At 42.9% G+C, this 19,900-nt stretch overlaps 2 protein-coding genes across 2 annotated transcripts; one reads left to right on the forward strand and one right to left on the reverse strand.

The window, feature by feature from the left end:
• Positions 1-290: 290 nt before the first annotated feature.
• Positions 291-10,290, reverse strand: BDB00DRAFT_846468 (uncharacterized protein). Its single transcript, XM_053125160.1, has 25 exons — positions 9,855-10,290; positions 9,690-9,765; positions 9,473-9,591; positions 8,912-9,398; positions 8,454-8,760; positions 8,219-8,311; positions 7,679-8,157; positions 7,247-7,586; positions 7,141-7,165; positions 5,983-7,071; positions 5,305-5,899; positions 5,075-5,240; positions 4,436-5,008; positions 3,991-4,350; positions 3,640-3,915; positions 3,446-3,548; positions 2,937-3,363; positions 2,694-2,858; positions 2,329-2,595; positions 2,215-2,248; positions 1,957-2,132; positions 1,087-1,877; positions 866-1,020; positions 635-774; positions 291-568 (listed from the first exon to the last, which is right to left on the reverse strand). Exons 1-25 carry the CDS (start codon positions 9,934-9,936, stop codon positions 427-429), a joined length of 7,467 nt encoding a protein of 2,488 aa, XP_052975137.1. The 5' UTR covers positions 9,937-10,290; the 3' UTR covers positions 291-426.
• A 2,470-nt stretch (positions 10,291-12,760) lies between these two features.
• Positions 12,761-13,656, forward strand: BDB00DRAFT_846474 (uncharacterized protein). The gene is made up of 2 exons (XM_053125161.1): positions 12,761-13,301; positions 13,409-13,656. The coding sequence occupies exons 1-2, from the start codon at positions 12,911-12,913 to the stop codon at positions 13,534-13,536; spliced, it is 519 nt and encodes a 172-aa protein (XP_052975138.1). The 5' UTR covers positions 12,761-12,910; the 3' UTR covers positions 13,537-13,656.
• The last annotated feature ends 6,244 nt before the right edge of the window (positions 13,657-19,900 follow it).

Here is a 19,900-nt window from a genome sequence, read left to right on the forward strand (position 1 = left end):
GATACAAATGAATGATGGCGTTCTATCGCGAGACATTGCTACGTAGAACAAAGTATGTGTAAAGGGAGGCTCTATTATGCTCCAACGCATTGCTTTACGTCTGGAGGTCGCGCTTGGGTTTTAACCCAACTTACTTATTTCATACCAGCGAGACATCCGATAGAGTACATATGTAGCGACCTCCATATACTAATTGCGCAACATAAGTATAATAAGTGAGCACAAGACAACAACAACCCCAAGAAAACACCTCCAGCAGTTTCGCATCTTCTTAAAATTATGTAATCTAGTTTATATTTATAGTACTGCGGTTCTTATGCAAAGGTAAATGTATTTACGTGTGTGTGTGTGTGTGTGGGTGGGAAGGGATAGGAATAGAGATATGCGTAATAAAAGGTGCATTGGGTTATGTGTTTGTTTCTACTATTATGATGGTTTGGATAAATTACTACTACTAGTACTCTTGCTACTATTACTGTTATTGTTATAATTATTACTATTACTATTACAGCAAAACCTTCGTAACGTTTCAGCAAGCACTTTGTGATTCATTGGTTTCGTAAGGTATCTACATTTTAAGTAGTTAGTATAGCCAATAATAGAAACAATGTTTAATATGAAAATAAGTGCATACTCATTCATGGCTGCGTTCAAGCATATTTTGCGGGCGCTATCTTGGACATCCGCCGTTAATGCTACAATGGGAAGTTGTATTAACCTTGCTTCCTGCGCTTCAATTTTTCGTATTTTCTTTGTTGCTTCGACACCATCACACTAACATCAAATGCGTACGATTGAAAGAAAAATTGTTAGCGGGCATAATCTCAATACATGTTTCAAAGATTTAAAAGAGAACGTTATGAACCTGTGGCATATGGTGATCAAAAAACGAGATGATATAGTAACCAGGTGGGTGCTGCATCCATTTTTCTACTGCCTCTAATCCATTATTGGCGCAATCGACATGGAAGCCGAGCCTAGTGAGCTGCTTAAATACTAACTTTTGAGCGACCGGGTTGTCTAATAACACATGGTTAGTCCCTGTATAAGCTCAAATTCATTCAAAATCTTCCATCATGACTATACCTTCTGCAACAAGAACGCGCATTGTACTAAACAACTTCCGTTCTTCCGGAGTAATTGCGTCGCCGGAAAGCTTTGCTCCGTCTCTTGATGATGGCGATGCACGAAGCGTAGGTCGAGGTGTTGGTGGCGCCTCCTCTGTTTGTCGTAGCATATCAATCATCGTCAACAATAACTTTTGCCGGCGTAGAGGAACAGCCATTCGTACGACAGCACGTTTCTGCTGTGGTGATGGTTCTAGTCGCTGTTGTCGTTGTGCCTTGCTTTTAGCAGTCGTCGTGTCCAACAAAGTAGGACGCCCATCCTCTTCTCCCAAAGTCAAGTGATTCTGACCCAAGAATTCACAAACACCGCTACTGGGATAATGCATAATGATGATACACCGCGTTCGATCCAAAAAGTAGCGAATATTGTCGGCCCATGCAGAATAATCGGGATCGTGCGTAAGAAAAAGACCAATAATAAGCGCCTGGTACGTTGTATCTTTGTGCGACGCTAGTTCGGTTGCTGAACATACACCGTCGACAGTTATGCCAGGAAGCAATTGACGAACCATCTTGACAGTGGAAGCATGCTTTGCAGAAATCAAAACGCGACAATCTTTTAATTCGTTGAGCAATGTTGCAATGGTATTGTTGCGCTCCAGGGTTTGGTCTTGTACTTTGTTGACTTGTATGGTAAAGTAGAAGTTTGATCCCTTGCTCGGTTGGCTAGACACGTCGATTGTTCCAGTCATGAGCTCCACTAACTGTAAGCATATAGATAAACCTAGACCAGTGCCTCCATATTTGCGACTGGACAAAGAAAAGGAATTCAAGGCTGTTTATTAGCACAAGTCCGGATGATCCGTCAAGCAGTCGAATTTCTACTTACGTTGTACTTCCATCCACCTGGGAGAAAGGTGCAAACAAAACTTTTCGCTGCTCTTCGCTGATGCCGATACCTGTATCGACAACTTCGAATAGCAGCGCAACCTTGTCATCACCAGCCTTTTTGCTGGCGCGTTTGTTGATTGTACATCGTATTTCAATTTCTCCTTCATGCGTAAACTACAAGTAGCATTAGAACTTTTAGTATTCCACAAGAAAGCATATCAGGTACATATATCCGGCTTTTTTTTTGTTTGCTTACCTTAATAGCGTTACCGAGTAAGTTGATCAAAATCCTTATAATAAGAGAAAATAAAACATTATTGATCGATTGTTATAATGAAAAAGCAACATAAACGACCAAAAATTTGCTTACTGCCTTAACCGGTTTGCATCTGCCATGACAACCGAGGGGACATCCTTGGTAACGTTGTAAGTGACATTGACTTTCTTTTGTATCGCCATGGCAATAAGCATTTCTATGACATCCGTAATCGTCTGCTCCACAACCACTGGGGACAAATCGAGTGATACTTTGCCAGCTTGCAGTTTCGAGAAGTTGAGCAAGTCGTCGATTATCTGCAGTAGAATCTCGCATGATTCCTTGGCTGTTTTTACCAAATCACGTTGCTCAGGGTCCAAACTATCAACACATTATTTGCGGTTACGCGATATTACATTTAGTTCGAGGTTTCAAAAATGTAGCATAAATTCTCTCACGCTTCCTATGCATGTACTTACTTAGTTTCAGCGAGCAATGATATCATGCCGTAAAAGCCAGAGAAAGGCGTACGGATTTCGTGACTCATGTTGGCCAAAAAGATTTCTCGCAGACGCGTTGCCCTCACTGCCGCTTCTTTACTCTTTCGAGCATCTTCCAACGCTTGTTTTTGCATTTCAATCATCCTATCATGCGCGCATATCTGATTAGCAGTCATATATATATATATATATAAGAACGCGTATCGTTCAATGTATAGTTACCTCATGTTTGCCATCGTAGCACGCTGCACAGATTTGAACAAAAAGGCATTTGTGATTGAGATACCCATTTGTTGACATAACAGACTGAGGACCGTAACATGTCTCTGAGTAAAGACGCCGACAGAGCCTTCAATAAACAAGCAACCCGCCAATGCGCCCTTGTGGATAATGGGCATACAGATGACAGACTTGGAACCTGTGCGTTCGAACCAAGGCCCCACTGCAAAACGAGTATCTTCCTCAATGTTGTGGATGAAAATACTCTCGCCGGTATGGATCGTGTGATTAATGATACGGCTCGATACAAGTTCGTCGTCTTCGAACAGTCGTCTAGGTGGATCGTACGTGATTGTTTCGGCGTTTTGACTGCCATAAGCACAAACACCGAATTTTTCTTCTTTAACAATAAGTGCTCCACGTTCGGCGCCTATGTATAAAATGTTATTAAGGAGAAGATATTCGTGTAAGATATCAAGACAGGCAACCGTTCCTGCATTAGTCTGACTTACCTGAATTCTCTAGAATGATGCCCATCATAGAAGACAGCAAAGAATCGAACTTTACTTCGGACGACATTACTTGTGAAGATTTCAAAATCGATGCCATATCCAACTAATATTAATAGTGCAAGTAAAAATGAGTACATCCCGATCCATAAATGCTACTAAATATAGCGTAGCAGTAGTACTAGTAGTATACTTACGATATCAAGCGTAAGCAGTGTTGATTCTGTAGTGACCGGAGGTATAGACTCGGAAACATAAGGCTCGTTTACAGCAGCAGCTGCTGCAACGCTTGGGCCATAGGATGATGTGCTCCAGGAAGCTTGTGGGCCCAGGAATGGGAAAGGATCTGTTTGGACGGCAGAATCATGGTATTCGGTCCTGTTATCGTTATATTTTTCCAACAGATCCACATAGTTGCTACTGAGCTGTCGTGCTTTTCCATAAGAGCCATGATCCATGTACAAGTTGACGGCCTATGACAGGACAAAATATGAATAAAAAACTTTTGTTTTCGAAAATCAAAGCGTTATAAACACTCAATCCTTCACCTTTTTTATAAAGTTATAGGCGATATTGCGCATACCAATACGCTCGTAAAATGCTCCAGCGTATTCATTGATGACACACAGTTCCAAGAACCAAGCGCCTTCCCTTGCTATATCCAACGCCTCTTCATAGAGCCGACTTGCCTTTGCGATATCTGCTGCATTGCCCAGCGACACTCGCTCCGCTTCTACGAGTAGCCAGTACATCATGTAGTTCACAGGAGTGTTGATCGCCCATTCATGAAGAAGTTCTTGATTCGTTTTCACTCGTTCGCGTAATTTTGCTCGGTCTTCGTCACTGATATTCTGACGCATTTTGCTTATCAGTGCCAGTGAAAAGTAAAACAACATCAAGCGAGTATGCTATAATAACCAGTTTACCCCATTAATACTTTCATAGTAATAAAACGTTCTACTACCTCTTTTAAGTTTCTGTTACTAAGTATACCTTGTGGCATGGATGTAAATACATAGTGTCCACACATCTGTAGCCGGTTTCGATGGCAACATCCGTATGTCCATAAAGCACCAACGGAATCAGCTTATACGACTCATACCAATTCATCGAAATGTCCCTATTCGAGCTATCGCGACAACTTTCAATGATAAAATGCTGACTATTAAATCCGTCGTCACCATCAAACACCTCGGGAGTATTATAGAATGTCTGGCCTTGCAACGCCTTGATGGTCCGGATGACCGACATGGACAAAAAATTGGTTTGCGACGACGGCGACCAGACATTACAATCCTCGAAACAACTCTCTGCTTCCCGCACCGCATCTGCGAGATTATATCCAAGCGTAAACATCGATGCACCGACATGCACTTGTGAAAAGCTGGCATAGATCCTGTCGCCGCTGGCTAAAGAGATGGGTCCTGCTGTTCGATACCAGTTGAGTGCTTCTCTATGATGGTGGTTCCAGCCCACCAAGAATAAGGCGTACAGAAAGTAGCTTCGTCCTTTTTCAAAATTGCTGCCATACTTGTCGGATATAGCAACGCCTGCAGCTCCCAGTTCCTGGAAACGGCCATGGTTAGTTCTACCACATTTTTTAATATCAAAGTAAGATTGATCTTTTTTTACCTCGCCATATGAAAAAAGCTTGAATCGCATCACTGCAGCAGTACCCATGAACTGAAAAGCGACACCCGACACTGATGTCATTCCTCGGTCCAGCGACAAATTGATTATGCGACAGCCCCAGTAATACATTTCTCGCTGTTGACCAATCCAATATGCAGCAGTACAACTACGATAACTTCTTAGATCGTATCGACCAAGCAAGAAACCCCCTTTAAAAAACGTAAACTTACAGTTCTTCCAAAGCGTGTGAAGCAGCTTTAAACGTCGGATCCTCGCATGCCTTGACGTCTCTTAACACATTACAAAGACCGATTTTATCCAGCTTTGCCTTGGCCTCGAAAAACTCGCGTTGTAACTCTTCATCCGTTGTGTTGAATTCAAAGTCGCGACCCCAAAACTCTGCCAAACACTTGTGTAACGATTGCTGACATTTGTCGTACCTTTGACGCGACATATAGTACTTGGCTTCAATCCGGTATGCATTGCTCCGGTCGATAGGGTCCCGTACATGGGTCAACAAGTCTTTCAGCAACGACTCTGTCATTTCGTACTCGCCAACAACCCAACTGAGTGCGGCCATGTTTGTGTACAAGTTCACTGTTGTGGCATACTCTTCCTCGGTCCATGCGCTATCGGGATCACCAAATTCAATGGCTGCCTTGTAGTATGCAAAGGACATTCGATGCGCACCCGAATTTCTTCCCTTGTTACCGGCTTGTATCATGAGTCGACGATATGCCACTCGCTCATCTACTGACAATGCCAGGATAAGCTCAGGACATTTTAAAAGGTGGTCGGCAACCAAGAAAGTGTCCATGTTTTTCTCTAAAAAAATCAAATATATTTGTCATTGTTGTTTTCGTTCGGATCATCATTTTCTGTGCGCTCATTCTCATTAAGAAGTTTACCTTTCATCAAAAACCGAGCAATTTTAAAATGGATTTTGGACCGTGTTTTCGGATTCGCAAGCTCCATCGCTGCTTGTGATATTCGGTCGTGGCTCCACTTGAATTCGTCACTTTGTATAGGCATAATGTATCCTTCTTGCAAGACTGCCTGCAGTCCATGGATAGGATCACGTGCGGTTGAGGAAGAAGCGCTGCTTGCGGGCGAGCTCCGTTTGCTACGTCGAGGACTACTACTGCGTGGCCGTAGCGCTGGAGATTGGTTCCCACTACTATCAACATCTAAAGAATCGTCTTGGATCGTGTGTGTAAACTGAATAAGCGGATGTAAAGATTCGGCAACTACTTGCTGCTGCTGCCCCTGCTCCTGTTGTTGTGCTTCGCTAGGATCTGTTGTGGTTGTGGTAATGCTACTGTTATCGCCTTTTTTATCTTTCGACGATGATGCATTGGTCGATTCTATTACAGGCGTTGTATCGCCCTTTGCGGTATCTTCCGATTCTTCCGAAAACATACTGCCGGTATCACTCGTACTGTCCTCTGGATCCGATGCCAGCATCAAGCTTTTCACCGTGCTCCATGAAAACGTATCGCCCACAAATGAAGCCCATTTAAGCAACAACTGGCCCTCGTGTGGTAATTCGCGCAATCGTGCAACCAAAAAAGATAGATTGAGCGGTGAATCCGAGCTGATATTGTCCGTGTTGTACATAGCAGCTTGCTGAATTTCGTGCAAATTGTAATCCCACTCGTTCTCCTCCCAGTTGAAAAAGATCAACTTTTTCCGTTCTAGTGTTCGGAGTAGCTGTGCGGTATAGAATGCGTTGCCGCTTGTACGCTTGTAGATTGCGTCGGCGAGTGGCTTTACGTCGTCTCGGTTAACGTCTCTAGGACGATGCAACGTGTCGCATATCAGATCGGTAAGCGAGTCGAAACTGAGTGGATCGACTTTGATGAAATGCATGTTTGCTGCATTGTTGTTCAAAAATTGCTCCAGCTTTCCGCTCACTTCTTTGTCGCGGTAGTTGACAAATACCAGGATATTGACTCTTGACGACATCATTGATTCAAGCAGTTCCAGTGATGGCTCATCTATTGATACATGTTGTAAGCATTCTATTTTCCCTCACATCTTGCCCATAAAACTTTCATTGCCCTTACCCGCTTGATGGAGGTCGTCGAGAAACTATTGAGTCATAGCGAATGCCAAAATTAATATACGGTAGCCTCCCTTCTTTGTCCACATATGGATAACAAAATATCATACCAATGTCGTTAATCGCCAATTATTGATAGCTCGAAATACTTCCATAAACAAAGTATGAAACCGAGATTGAGTCTCGACATTATCCATGTGAATCGTTTCCAATACCTCCTTTTGGGCGATCTGTTGTGGATCCAAGAGTGGCTTCAATTCAGGAACCAAATCCGCAAGTAGCTCGATGCTGATGAACTGCGAATCCAACGACGTCTTGAGATAATCGTAAAAATGCTTAATCTCTTCCTCTGATTCCGAGAGGATTTGTTGAAGCACTTGTGAAAGTGATTTCAAGATGCCGCTGTATGGCACCTTGTTTTTGGAATCGAATTTGATTGCTGCCACGTAACTGGGTCAACAAAAGACATACGAAAGCATTAGATATACACATCTTTGCCACCACCGGCGATTTTCCCCTTTCCCTCGTATTAGGCTATTTACCCATGCTGTCTTGCAGTAGCTTGTGCGGCATTAAACAGAGTCGATTTGCCTATACCGCCAGGCCCATACACTGCCACCATGGTTGTGGATTGTCTTGCATTTGTATTCTGTACCGCGCGACTCGTCGAACTGGAAACGTCACTTCCATCCAGACCGCTGCAGTAACTCGGCGAAGCCGTCGATTTCGGTCCATGGTCTGCGCTTTCAGGAGCCGAGGTATCACTGTAGGTATCGATGGTATTGATGCCGCCAGCGCCACCGTTGCTACCATTCAAAATTTCAACAGAGGGTCCAGCATTGCTGCTAGCTGCTTGTGTTGACCTTTCACGGGTCCGAGCCAATGCTGTTCTGTAAGCGTTGACGTGTCGCTCAATGATATATGTCATTTCGGAGAGAATGTGGTGACGTCCGTAAATTGTTTTGGGGAGTGTGAACACGGACGCGATATCATGCTGTGCAAGTGGGAATGAAGGGATCACCTATTACATAGAGTCGAGTTACTGCCTTGTCTCTCTTGCTAAGGCTTTCATCATGTGTTACCTCGCTGGATCTTTCAGATTCCTTGAGTCTCTTGAGGCATTCTTTCAGGTCGAACTGAACACCGTGCGCACTCGAGTATCTGTCATCAGGAGCCTAATCACGATACGTTTTTGTCAGTCTGAGCCTCAAAAAATACGGGATAAAAGGGGCTCTTGGAAGGATAAGGAGGGGAGGATTGAAGATCTGAATGTTGGGGACAACTTTTAGCTGCAGGGGCGGTGAAGAAGTAGTTTACCTTATTCGTCATTTTTTCTATTATCCGTGACACGACATCTGGAACATCGAGCTGCAGCTCATGTACAAGTGGCACTTTGCGGCTCAGAATGCCGTTCAGAATCTCCAGTGGCCCGCCATTGAAAGGAGGTCGACCCGTTAGCAAGAAAAAAAAGATGATGCCAAGGGAGTAGATATCGGATCGATGGTCCGGCGCATACGTTGTTCGGCCTGTCTGTTCAGGGCTCATATACACCAGTAAGCTTTGAAGCATGTGCATTGACTCCTTACTCGTTGCTGTCTTGCGCCATCCTTCTGATGTAAGGAAACTATCGCAACAAAGAACATCGTTGAGTGATGTACCATTAAAATGAAATGCCAAATAGGGTTCTGTACAATAAACCGGCAATAACAATAATAGCTCCCCTTTAACCAAAAACCCTCCTCAAACACACACGCAGGTCGAGCATTTGCCTTTACCTCTCGTATGATTTCGAGCCAGATCCAAAGTTCCACAGCTTGACACGATCATTATCGCTGCCGCTCCATTGAAAAGCTGAAGGCCGCACTTCCCCATGGATGGTATGTCGATGTATAAACTCCAAACACTCGGTTGTCATAATTGCGAATCGTAAAAAAGTCCCCAAGTCGTATGCATGCGGTGTTAAACTGTGTGCCACATCATTCGATGGTCCGTCATATGCAGTAGGGTGGTATGACGGAATGTTTGTCATGTGCTGATACTGTGCCCACGCACCGAGATTACTATTGCTATTGCTGCTGCCATTGCTGCTGCTTCCTATAGATGATGCATTGTCGCTAGCGACACTCGTCGTCGATGTAGCATATGTTGCAGATAATTCTGGCGTCTCGTCGGATGTTCGTCGAAAAAGATAGTTGCGTCCTTCGTCTGCATAAATTGCAACTGTCAACCCGCTAGGTAAATTGAGATACTCGAGTGGGCGCACTATATCGGTTGTCAAATACTTCGTTTTAACCCAGACCCACATATTTATTTTCAAGCTTTCTTTATTGCGTTACCAATGTATAAAGGACCGTCGGCATATTGGTATAGTCTTTTCATAATGTAAAATTCTCGTTCCAACCGAAGCGAGCTTGTGCATGACACTTTAGCAACCACGGCATTCTTGTTTGAAATTCTGGCAAAGGGGTTGGAACGGTAGAGTTAGCGAGACACTAATCGCGCCAGTGTAAAATTCACTTCTTTTGTGGCGATTGCTCAGAGCTTAAATCTTACTTGTAGCCGCATACAACGTCGACATTCTCACCTCCATGAGCTAGCGTCTGTGTTGGTAATGACTTGAAGTGATAGCCTTAGAAAGTATAATAATGATAACAGAACAAAAGTTAGCAATAAAAGAAAGCAAGTGGGTAGTGGTAGTAGCGAAATTGCACAACGTACCAGGAATGGAGAGAGGACCCGACAATACGCCAGCAAGACCAGGAGATTCGGTTTGAGAAGCACTTGAAGCAGAATTTGACATGATCAAGTTTCACGACGAAACGACTTAAAGATCGGGGAGAGACTCTTTCTTTCTGCATTTTTTCTTCTTTTGAGTATATCAAATCACGGACAATTTGGAGGGGGTGGGTTTCACCTACATACTATTACTACTGCTAACTACTAGGCCCTATTACCTTGTGCTGAGTTTCTGGATCCTTATTTGATGACCCTCCCTGAGAGAAAATGTATAGGGAGAGGGTGGTGTGAGGAGGGGGTGGTTGGGGCGGAGGATGACGACGTAGAAAGAGAAAACAGAAGCAGAAAAGAGAAAAAGTGAAAGAGAAGGGTGCAGGTTACTCTTTAAGGAACAAACGCCGAAGAAGCATACCATGGATACCAGCAGCCAGAAACAAACCGGTGCTTCTTGTTGGCCACGATCGCCATGGGCAAGACGGGCCAGATTGGGGTAGCACAGATAATTGGCATGATAGGAGTAGTGTACGACACACATGTCGGATTCTAGAACCCCGAGCAGGCGGATCTTATTTGCGTGCGGCACTCGTACTGATCTGTGCGTTCGGATATTATTAAGCAGTGTGATATGTGAGTACCAAACCAATCGTACCATGAATACGTGCTTCTGCCGCTAACGTATACACTAAAACAATATCCCACGGTTTTAAATAGCAGGACTACTACCACACCCTGACTAATTAGACGCCACAACCACGTCGGTCGGATGAAGGATCGATTTATTACGGACATCACTGTGATGTCTGATAAAAACCGATATTTATCGTCGATAGAACGAGAAGAAAAGAGGCTGATGATGTAATTCTCGCGACAAACGAGTTGTGCAAATAGTTACAGCTGCTGCTGCTGCTCCAATCAATACCATTTTCCTTTGATAATTTCAGTTGTATAAACGCGTCGACAAAAAAAAATCTCACGCTGATGGCTTGTCGACAGCAAATAAACATGATACAGTAGCATCTGCTGCAATTTCCTTCAGTGCATTTTTAAAGGAGGATCATTCGATTAACCTATCATATCTATAACACAAGAAAAAAAGATGCGTATTATTTGACATAACCGTCCATACTGCCTTCATTTACAAGAAGTTTACATACCACTAAACCTTTCAGAGTTATCGACGGTCGGCGGTGTTGAAAAATGCTCTGTTGCGTTTTGCGGGGATTGTGTGCATAACCACTATCGTGACGAGCAACTGGTATATACCAGGTTGTATTAAAATCCCAGCTCTACATACTACAATACGCGTTGAAGTGTCTCCTCTTGCCGTATATACAACCGATCGATGCAGTTCTTCTTTTTTGTTCTAGCTACTGCTCCAAAAGGAGAGATGTCTGAGATATGTTTTACGAAAAGCAGCCTGCCATACTTTTCTTTAATCCGCGCTGTGTATCTAGACCTCATGTTTACTCTTTGCAGTTCGTTTTGTTTACGTGATACGAAGTTTACCACCCTATGCTTTGTTTTGGATCTATTTATGCTATACTGTTATACACATGTAGTTAGGAGATTCCACTTGTGAATATGGCCCATTATCATAATGGAGGATGAAGTGTAGGTCTATCTGCTCAGCCTCTGTTAGGCGTATGTGCGAAATACGCGACACATAATCAATTGGCTTTCGACCTTTATAATTACTTGCGAAACGGTGGTGTAAAAACTCGGCTAGTACTTATTCCTGAAACTAAGCCCTTCAGAAAGCTTATTTATCGCCTAAAACCAACACCTGATTAGAAACATTATTTGTCGAGATATTACTTGAAAACTTTCAAATCTATTAATCGTACACGGCTAGATAGTTATGAATATATATGGTAAGGCTTATACCCTTTACTGGATAGAAGAAAACAGGATTCAATGTGGAAGCGATTTAATAACGATCATCATTTCGTTGACAGATTGTACACCTGTTTTGCACATAGTAACTTTCGTTGCAAACAACTTTAACATTTAGAAGCGTACAGTATATCACATTGAGGCCAATTTTACTGCGCATATTTTCTGCAAGATTTAACGTAAGCTTTTACTTTCGCGTATATTCGTCGTGAATGAATTGGCTCAATATCAACGTCCTCTATTATTTCATAAACTTAAGGGACAATTACTTCTGTGGAGAGATATTTCTTAATTCTATCCTTTGTGTAATATGCTTATCCGGTAATGGCTATCTTAGGGCATATTTTGATCCAGAAATTGGTCGATACGTAGCGGCCTGGCCATCGTCGTAGCCCATTGAGGATAGAACATGGTCACTTGGCTTTGGCCTTGTTTTTTCGAGTTTTCAACTTTTATTGTTTCTATGTGGCCTTCCAGCAATTAAAATATACAACTGTTCACTCTTGGATTTTCTTTCGTATATCTTGAGTATATATACTTTGATTTGTTAATATTCTAAAGCTTATAGACTTGGCTAAATAGCGCATGTGCGTAATCTTTTGACTGCAATCACTGAGCGACTTCTACTTTAAGCACCTTCTTGGGATCAGCTACCCTTCACTGACACATAGCCCGTTCAATGTCGTCCTTAGTTCCTTTTAGATTGTTTGACTATATGCACGACCGCAAGCAAAATAAACTAGCTCCTATGATAATATCAAATTTCAGCCGACAAGAGCAGAAAAGAGATGTGCAATATAGCTTAAATCGACAAAGTTGGCAGCAATGAAGATTTCAAGATGCTGGGATTGGAAGTACACTTGATTCAAGTTCGTCAATAAAATGATAAGGGCTTTCCCAAACCCCAATTTTGGCAGTTTGGTCTATACAGTATTTGTACAAATACTACATGAAAAAGCATATTTTTTTGTGTTCTCTGGGACAACAACACAAATGCCGCACATCAAGTATACTCACATACCATTATACGATAAAGAATTCTTTCTTTTTTTTATTTCTCTTTCACACTTAGATATTCCTTTTTTTGGCTCTCCAACTTATATATAATAAAGTCTTCTTCTAAGTATATATAATACAAGTTAACCATGTCAATAAGCTGGGACACCGTAACATCGGCCATAGTCACACTTGTAGGTAGAGTGTCTGTTGGTTTTTTCATCACCCAAATCGCACACGTCTATTTATGGGACGGCAAGAACGAGAATGGTACATCCAAATCACCATGGGCACCGAGCCCTTCCAATTTGCCGTTCTACTGGAAAGGATATAAAGCTTTCCGTTTTCATAGCTGTCTCGCCCTGACGGATTGGTCGAAAAAATTACAGACTAGCATATATACTGTTAAATTGATCCCAAAGCGCGTGATTGTGTTGAGCCATGCTGACGTGGTGCGCAAGGCCTTGGTGGAGTTGGAACAGTCTAATTGGACCCGTTCTATCACAATAGATGCGATCGAAACAGTGATGGGTGATCAAGGTATTATTACATCTCTATTTTTACTTTCTTTCTTTTTTTTTGGAAAACGACCGTGTAGAATGTGAGAGAGAAAGAGAGGTGTACTCGTGGATATTAATGACTAAAAGGCAAAACGGTGTTTACGGCTCAATTTTCGGCGAATTGGGGACGCCTTCGACGAGCCATCAACAGAGTCATGCGTGATGTGGTTGTGGAAGTCAAGGGCTCGAGCACACTAGTGCAAGAAGAAGGCTAGTTCAATCCGAAATTGTTACGGTAAAGAATCAACCGAATGGCCATGGAGGCAGTAATTGAGGTGGTCATGGGCAAGCAGAATGGGTGAACGCATTGAGAGAGGAGATTAGATGATTTGGGGTTGTTGGATAATTAAAAAGGCGTTACAGATGAATGTCTAGTGGAGATGCTCTTTGTAATTCTCTCATACCTTCCTTTCTCCCTCTATGTGAGTGTCTATCTGTGCGCGAAGATCGGCATACTCTCAATGCAACGGCATGACATGGAAACTGGAGAAGTGGCGTTCCATCCTAGGATCAAGAACATCTTTGAATAGAATATAGTAGTTGTACCGCAATTTAGCGTTGCATCTAAAAAGAAGAGAGAGCATATGAGTATTGTGATGATAGAGCTTTAATAAAGATAATAAGGGACAAGATTAAGTATCTTTGAGATGATGTTTTATTCCAACAAAAGATAAAGCTCTTTTATATTCTAGCTATTAAGACGGCGATATCAATTCATCCGACTGATGGATAAGCTATGTGATAGAGGATGGATCAAGGACGTATCAGAACTTCTCCTGAAGTCGTTATGTCAATCGGGCACATCTTTGAAACCGGCGTTAGCTGATGTAATGGCCGAGGTACCTGTTGATAGGTTCGTTGTCCTGTTCACGTAAGGTGAATCATCCGAGTAAGAGATTTTATTCAATAGTGTTTAGCCGGAATGCCGTAGTGTTCATACGTGTGTGCTATAATGTTTAACCGAATATCTTATTGTTGATATCTTAAGCAGTGTATTAATGTGGTTCACCACAAGTATTGCAAATGTCGAGGATCTTAAATATAGAGTTTGACCTATATGTGCATTTATTAGAGTCATCAGTTTCCCGAGCGAGGGTCGAAAAACATCATGATCGACGTGAACGAATGCAGGCAAGGAGTGATGACGTCCACGTAGTTGTAGAATACAGAGGTACTTGGTGTTTTACAGTATAGAAAATCACCCCACCAAGGGGCTCAGTAAAAGGATCAACCTGGAATTACATATGACGCTTAGCATGAATGTGACTCTCGTGGGAAACATTATCATAGATCCAACAGCTCATGGCTAGCAATGCAACCCTATGTGTGGCAGTAATATATGCGGGCCTGGCCTTGGTAGCTAATATAGTATTTTAATGCGGATTTCAAATTTAGATTGGCTGTACAATATTAAAATGTAGGTATATGTCGTTGAGAGACAGAGAGAAAACTAATACATAGACGCCACTATCAATGACGCTAAACGCACATCCGCTTTCCTCTATGATGGCCATCTTGATGTTCCTGGTGTGTGCACATGCAATATGAGACCTTACGGACTGCGTGTAACCCGGTCGAGCATCGATGTTTTAATGCGAGCTGCTCTGTGCTATTTAAACAAGAAAAGAGAGACTTGATTTATATTGCTTCCCGATCAAAACCACTCTCTTCCGTCTCTTCTCCTCGTCCACATAAAGCACTTCTTTTCTCACTCCCACTTCTCTTTAGGGAACGAACGTCACCAACAAAGGTAACGACAAGCACTAGCAGACGCGTAACGAAGGTGACCTGTAGATAAGCAATGTACCAACAACTCCACCAGAACGATGGCCGTAGCGTCAACAGCAGCAGCCGCAACAGCGACAAGAATGAAGAGTTCTTTTTGGACGATCATCCTAGAGACAATGCAGATGCACCGCCAGAGTACAAAAACGCATGGACATAGACAGCGAGAGTCTGCTAATCTCCTGGATGTCACACGCGCCTGTACTTTCAAACGCGCGTAAGAAGCACAACGTGTAGTGAGGCTTCTGTAAGCATTGTTCCGATTGCCACTTGGAATCACGGATCGCCAATATTGCTTCCAAAAGACAATGCCCCCGTCATGCGCCCATTATCGATAGTCTAGGCCTTGTGTAACCTCAGTGTGAGTAGAAGAAAAGCGCGTCATCATACTTTAACAAGTGGAGACACTTTGTGAGAGCCATGTAGAAAGACAAGACTAGTGTGTACGTGTAGCCTGAAGTGAGCACATTGCAAAGGGGAATGTCAGTGAGTTGCATTCCGAATGCCTCGGGAGACGACAGACCCAAGTTCGGCGTGTCCAGAGTGTGCTTGTCGGTGTAACATGGCATCACCTGGGCTGGCAAGTGACGCTGTCAATTTTCTTTTTTTCCTTTTTTATCAGTTGACCAAGCGAACAGATAAGATATAAAAGCTTGGTCTGGTTTTACAAACTGTTTGGACAATGCATTGGCGCGCAGTCTTAGATGAGTCGCCATGGAATCAAACGATTGCATTGCAGTATTTGCAGGACCTAAAGGCACGTTACCCCTCCATAGCACCCATAACAGAATAAGCAACATATTTTATTGGGGCTCAGAGCCCTCAATTTAAATAAACTTTACTATACAAAAAAAAAAGATATAAAAGCACTACATGGAGATAATTTTTGCTACTTTGCTCCTCTCTCTCTCTCTCTTTCTTTTCTTTTGAATCATGAAAATTGTGACCAAGATTTCGAATGCAAAAAAGTACCCGTGCACAGTGTCGACGAGCATAACGATGAACCGGGATGGCCGCGTCCAAAAGTTTGTCGTTTCAGCCAGGACTACCCGTAGCAGCAGAAGCAGTGGCAGCAGCAGTGACAGTGGCAGTGGCAGCAGCAGTAGCAGTAGCAGCAGTAGCAGCAGTGGCAGCAGTAGCAGCAGTGGCAGTGGCAGTGGCAGTGGCAGCGGTATGTAGTAGTAGCAGTATGTAGATTAATAAAAGCATATTTTTTTTTAAAAAAAAAGGCAGCATTGCGCTGTATAAAATCAAAAGATACGTCGCCGTATTTCTGCTGTTACGTACCCGTGTGGTGTTTTTTGATGTGTTTTTCAGTAACTTAAGTCATCAGGCATGCGAATGGGCCCACGAGAACTATGGGGACTCAGGCACAGGATATGATTATTAGACGCTAAAGTCGCTTCCCAACTGTTGTGACGTGCTGACTAAAGCATTCATTGGTGGTGAAGACCGTTGGAGTGTCCGATGGATACAAGGGATTATCGCGTATATTCGTTGGTTTGGCCTCGTCGCGGCCAGTAGTAGATGCATTACTCGAGAAATCATTCCGAATGTCATGGCTAAGATGCACAAGGCTTGTTGCCGTGCTTTCCACATTGGATTTACATCTTACGACGCTCAGGATAATCAAAAAATGAACGAGGAGACGCGTTTAATACCACTACTACGTATGGAATGCCACCAACTGCAAAATTTAACGCTCAGTAGTAGGGGGGGTATAAGGATACCGGGATTCCTCGGGCGGAAAAATGCTACGACACCATTCATTATACCAAAATGTCTCCGCAGCCGACAACAGCAGCAACAGCAATTGGTTGTCAATAAAGCAAACTCATAAGCCTTACCAAAGAAGGGGTTTCATGGAGCGCGCAAAGCGAGGACATCTTTGTTAAGGACATTGGCTGGTACAGTACAGCTACTCGACCGCCTACGATAAAGACCAGATGTTGGAGGTCTGACGCACGTTCATTGGTAGCCATACGCCAGAAATTCATGTTCGCTTTCTGAAATCTTTAAATGCTCTGGAAAGCTTTCCAAGGCTTTCGAAGGCTTCAAAAAACATCAGGTTACGATCTTAAAGCATACGACGTAATACGAGTCACAGTAGACATAAAACTATTTTGCCGTCCGTGCTACTGCCTACATATGTGCTGCCAATCATCCTGTATACCCTGACTGCTATCTTCACATTTCAAACAAAAGCTAAAGTCATGCTTGCTAATTACATATTTCGAGTAGTGGATGTAAGGAACAACTCATGCCGACAAGAGCAATGTCAGGTGACGACGCGCTCTATAATTTCTTTTAAACGTCACATTGCTCCTACTCTCCTTTCTACTCCTTCTGTTCATCGACAACCTGGTTGTTGCGGCTGTGCCCCTTGGCCGTCACTGCCACTTCTTTCTTTGAATCGGCCGCTGTGGCATATTTTGACTTACTTGGAGTGAACTTGTAGCGATTCCATGGTATCTGAATTGGTGCCCTGGTCCGAAGCACCGTTCATGCATGAAATCATAAGAGATTTTTGGTGTTACTCACACTTTCGGAAATGTTCCCACTCGACTCTTGCCCCTTATGCATATGGTACACCGATAAGAGGCAAGCTTCAGTGAACAGAAAAGAACGAAACTCATCGTGATCGCCAAGTAGCGAGATGGGACGAGTGTGTGCATGGAGCCTGGAGCGTCTACAATGTGCAGGTGTTATCGGTGTGAAGCATGGCCCTTGAGAGATTGTCATCCATTGTTCGCGATCCTTGTGCAACATCGGATGGTCAAACAGGTCAAACTGTGACGCCTACAAAAGAACTGGACTCGACTGCGCATTTCCCTTTCTCTTTCTTCTTCCTCACTGTCGAAAGATCCACTTTTCAGCTTCTTTATTGAAGGGTTGCCTTCTGCTACTTGATCCGAGTGGGTGTACGTGCAGAATCAGTATTCGTTATTGTTTTCGGCGTACATTTGCGATTTTCATTAGGATCTTTGTGGCGCAGTGCACGAGTCGCTATTGCAGCGAGCCCTATCCGTGAGCGCACTACAAGCCGTAAAGTTCTTTACCGCTGTGCACTCACAAAGTAAGTATACACGTAATTCCCCCCTTGACAAACTACTCTCACCCATCTTCTTCTATTTGTAGTGATTTGTTATTGGGAGGTGTAGGTGAGCGCACTACAAGCCGTAAAGTTCTTTACCGCTGTGCACTCACAAAGTAAGTATACACGTAATTCCCCCCTTGACAAATACTCTCACCCATCTTCTTCTATTTGTAGTGATTTGTTATTGGGAGGTGTAGGTTCCTTTGGAACTGAGGCTTGTGGAGACCAAGGGAGAGCAACCTCTCCTTTGAGGAACGAAGGATTCATATACAAGCCGGTCATTTGCAAGCAACGATAAAAAACGTGTCTTCTTCTGTCTTTGTGTACAATAAATTTTATTGATTTCGTTTCTACTCTCTTGAAGAAGTGTTTGTAACTATCCTGAGCATGGGCTGATCAATTGACTATTTATAATAAATGCTTTTCGAGGAGCAGCTTGCTGCAGAAAACGAGACCAGCCTCTCTATGAAAGAAAATTATGAATTGTGCATTTACCGGTGTGGTTCCGTGAACAGAGCGATCCATTCAGTGATTATACAACCAGAAGTGCGATCTCTGGCGTGCCGGTGGAGATTCTTTTTAAAAATTTGCTGACCACAGTGCATCCAACTTTATTCTGTTTCAATGTAAAAGAGCTTTAAAAAGGCGCCATCCATCATCATCATCAATTATCGAAGAACGTATCATAGTAAAAAAGCTGTTCGACGAGTGCCAATATCTGCAAATGCATGTGTCACTGTTGCACATATGCAACTGTAATAGTAACGGCGTTGATACTTGAGGCATGGTCCTAAACTGTGATAATATACGCTATACCTATGAGAACCTTGCTTTTGATTAATGGCACAGCAAGACGTAAATGCTTCATTTGATAGTACACATTGTATATACATGCACATGATTTAGTAACACCTTTGAAGTCTGATGTGATATAGGTAGCACCGTCTATCGTATATTCCACACGAATGATAAAAGAGCTTGGCGGAGGAGCACAGCGCCAAGATTCACCCGAACTTTACAGATGAATGTCTAGTGGAGATGCTCTTTGTAATTCTCTCATACCTTCCTTTCTCCCTCTATGTGAGTGTCTATCTGTGCGCGAAGATCGGCATACTCTCAATGCAACGGCATGACATGGAAACTGGAGAAGTGGCGTTCCATCCTAGGATCAAGAACATCTTTGAATAGAATATAGTAGTTGTACCGCAATTTAGCGTTGCATCTAAAAAGAAGAGAGAGCATATGAGTATTGTGATGATAGAGCTTTAATAGAGATAATAAGGGACAAGATTAAGTATCTTTGAGATGATGTTTTATTCCAACAAAAGATAAAGCTCTTTTATATTCTAGCTATTAAGACGGCGATATCAATTCATCCGACTGATGGATAACTATGTGATAGAGGATGGATCAAGGACGTATCAGAACTTCTCCTGAAGTCGTTATGTCAATCGGGCACATCTTTGAAACCGGCGTTAGCTGATGTAATGGCCGAGGTACCTGTTGATAGGTTCATTGTCCTGTTCACGTAAGGTGAATCATCCGAGTAAGAGATTTTATTCAATAGTGTTTAGCCGGAATGCCGTAGTGTTCATACGTGTGTGCTATAATGTTTAACCGAATATCTTATTGTTGATATCTTAAGCAGTGTATTAATGTGGTTCACCACAAGTATTGCAAATGTTCGAGGATTCTTA

This window comes from Zychaea mexicana (assembly GCF_025766255.1).
Source record: "Zychaea mexicana strain RSA 1403 chromosome Unknown BDB00scaffold_100, whole genome shotgun sequence".
NCBI lineage: Eukaryota > Fungi > Mucoromycota > Mucoromycetes > Mucorales > Lichtheimiaceae > Zychaea > Zychaea mexicana.

Coding starts and splice junctions, on each gene's coding strand:
- BDB00DRAFT_846474 (XM_053125161.1), top strand. CDS start 12,911: ATGTCAATAAGCTGGGACACCGTAACATCGGCCATAGTCACACTTGTA. Junction 13,302..13,408: donor AACAGTGATGGGTGATCAAG/GTATTATTACAT, acceptor AATGACTAAAAG/GCAAAACGGTGTTTACGGCT.
- BDB00DRAFT_846468 (XM_053125160.1), bottom strand. CDS start 9,936: ATGTCAAATTCTGCTTCAAGTGCTTCTCAAACCGAATCTCCTGGTCTT. Junction 2,249..2,328: donor GATGCAAACCGGTTAAGGCA/GTAAGCAAATTT, acceptor TCTTATTATAAG/GATTTTGATCAACTTACTCG. Junction 2,133..2,214: donor TACTCGGTAACGCTATTAAG/GTAAGCAAACAA, acceptor TGCTACTTGTAG/TTTACGCATGAAGGAGAAAT.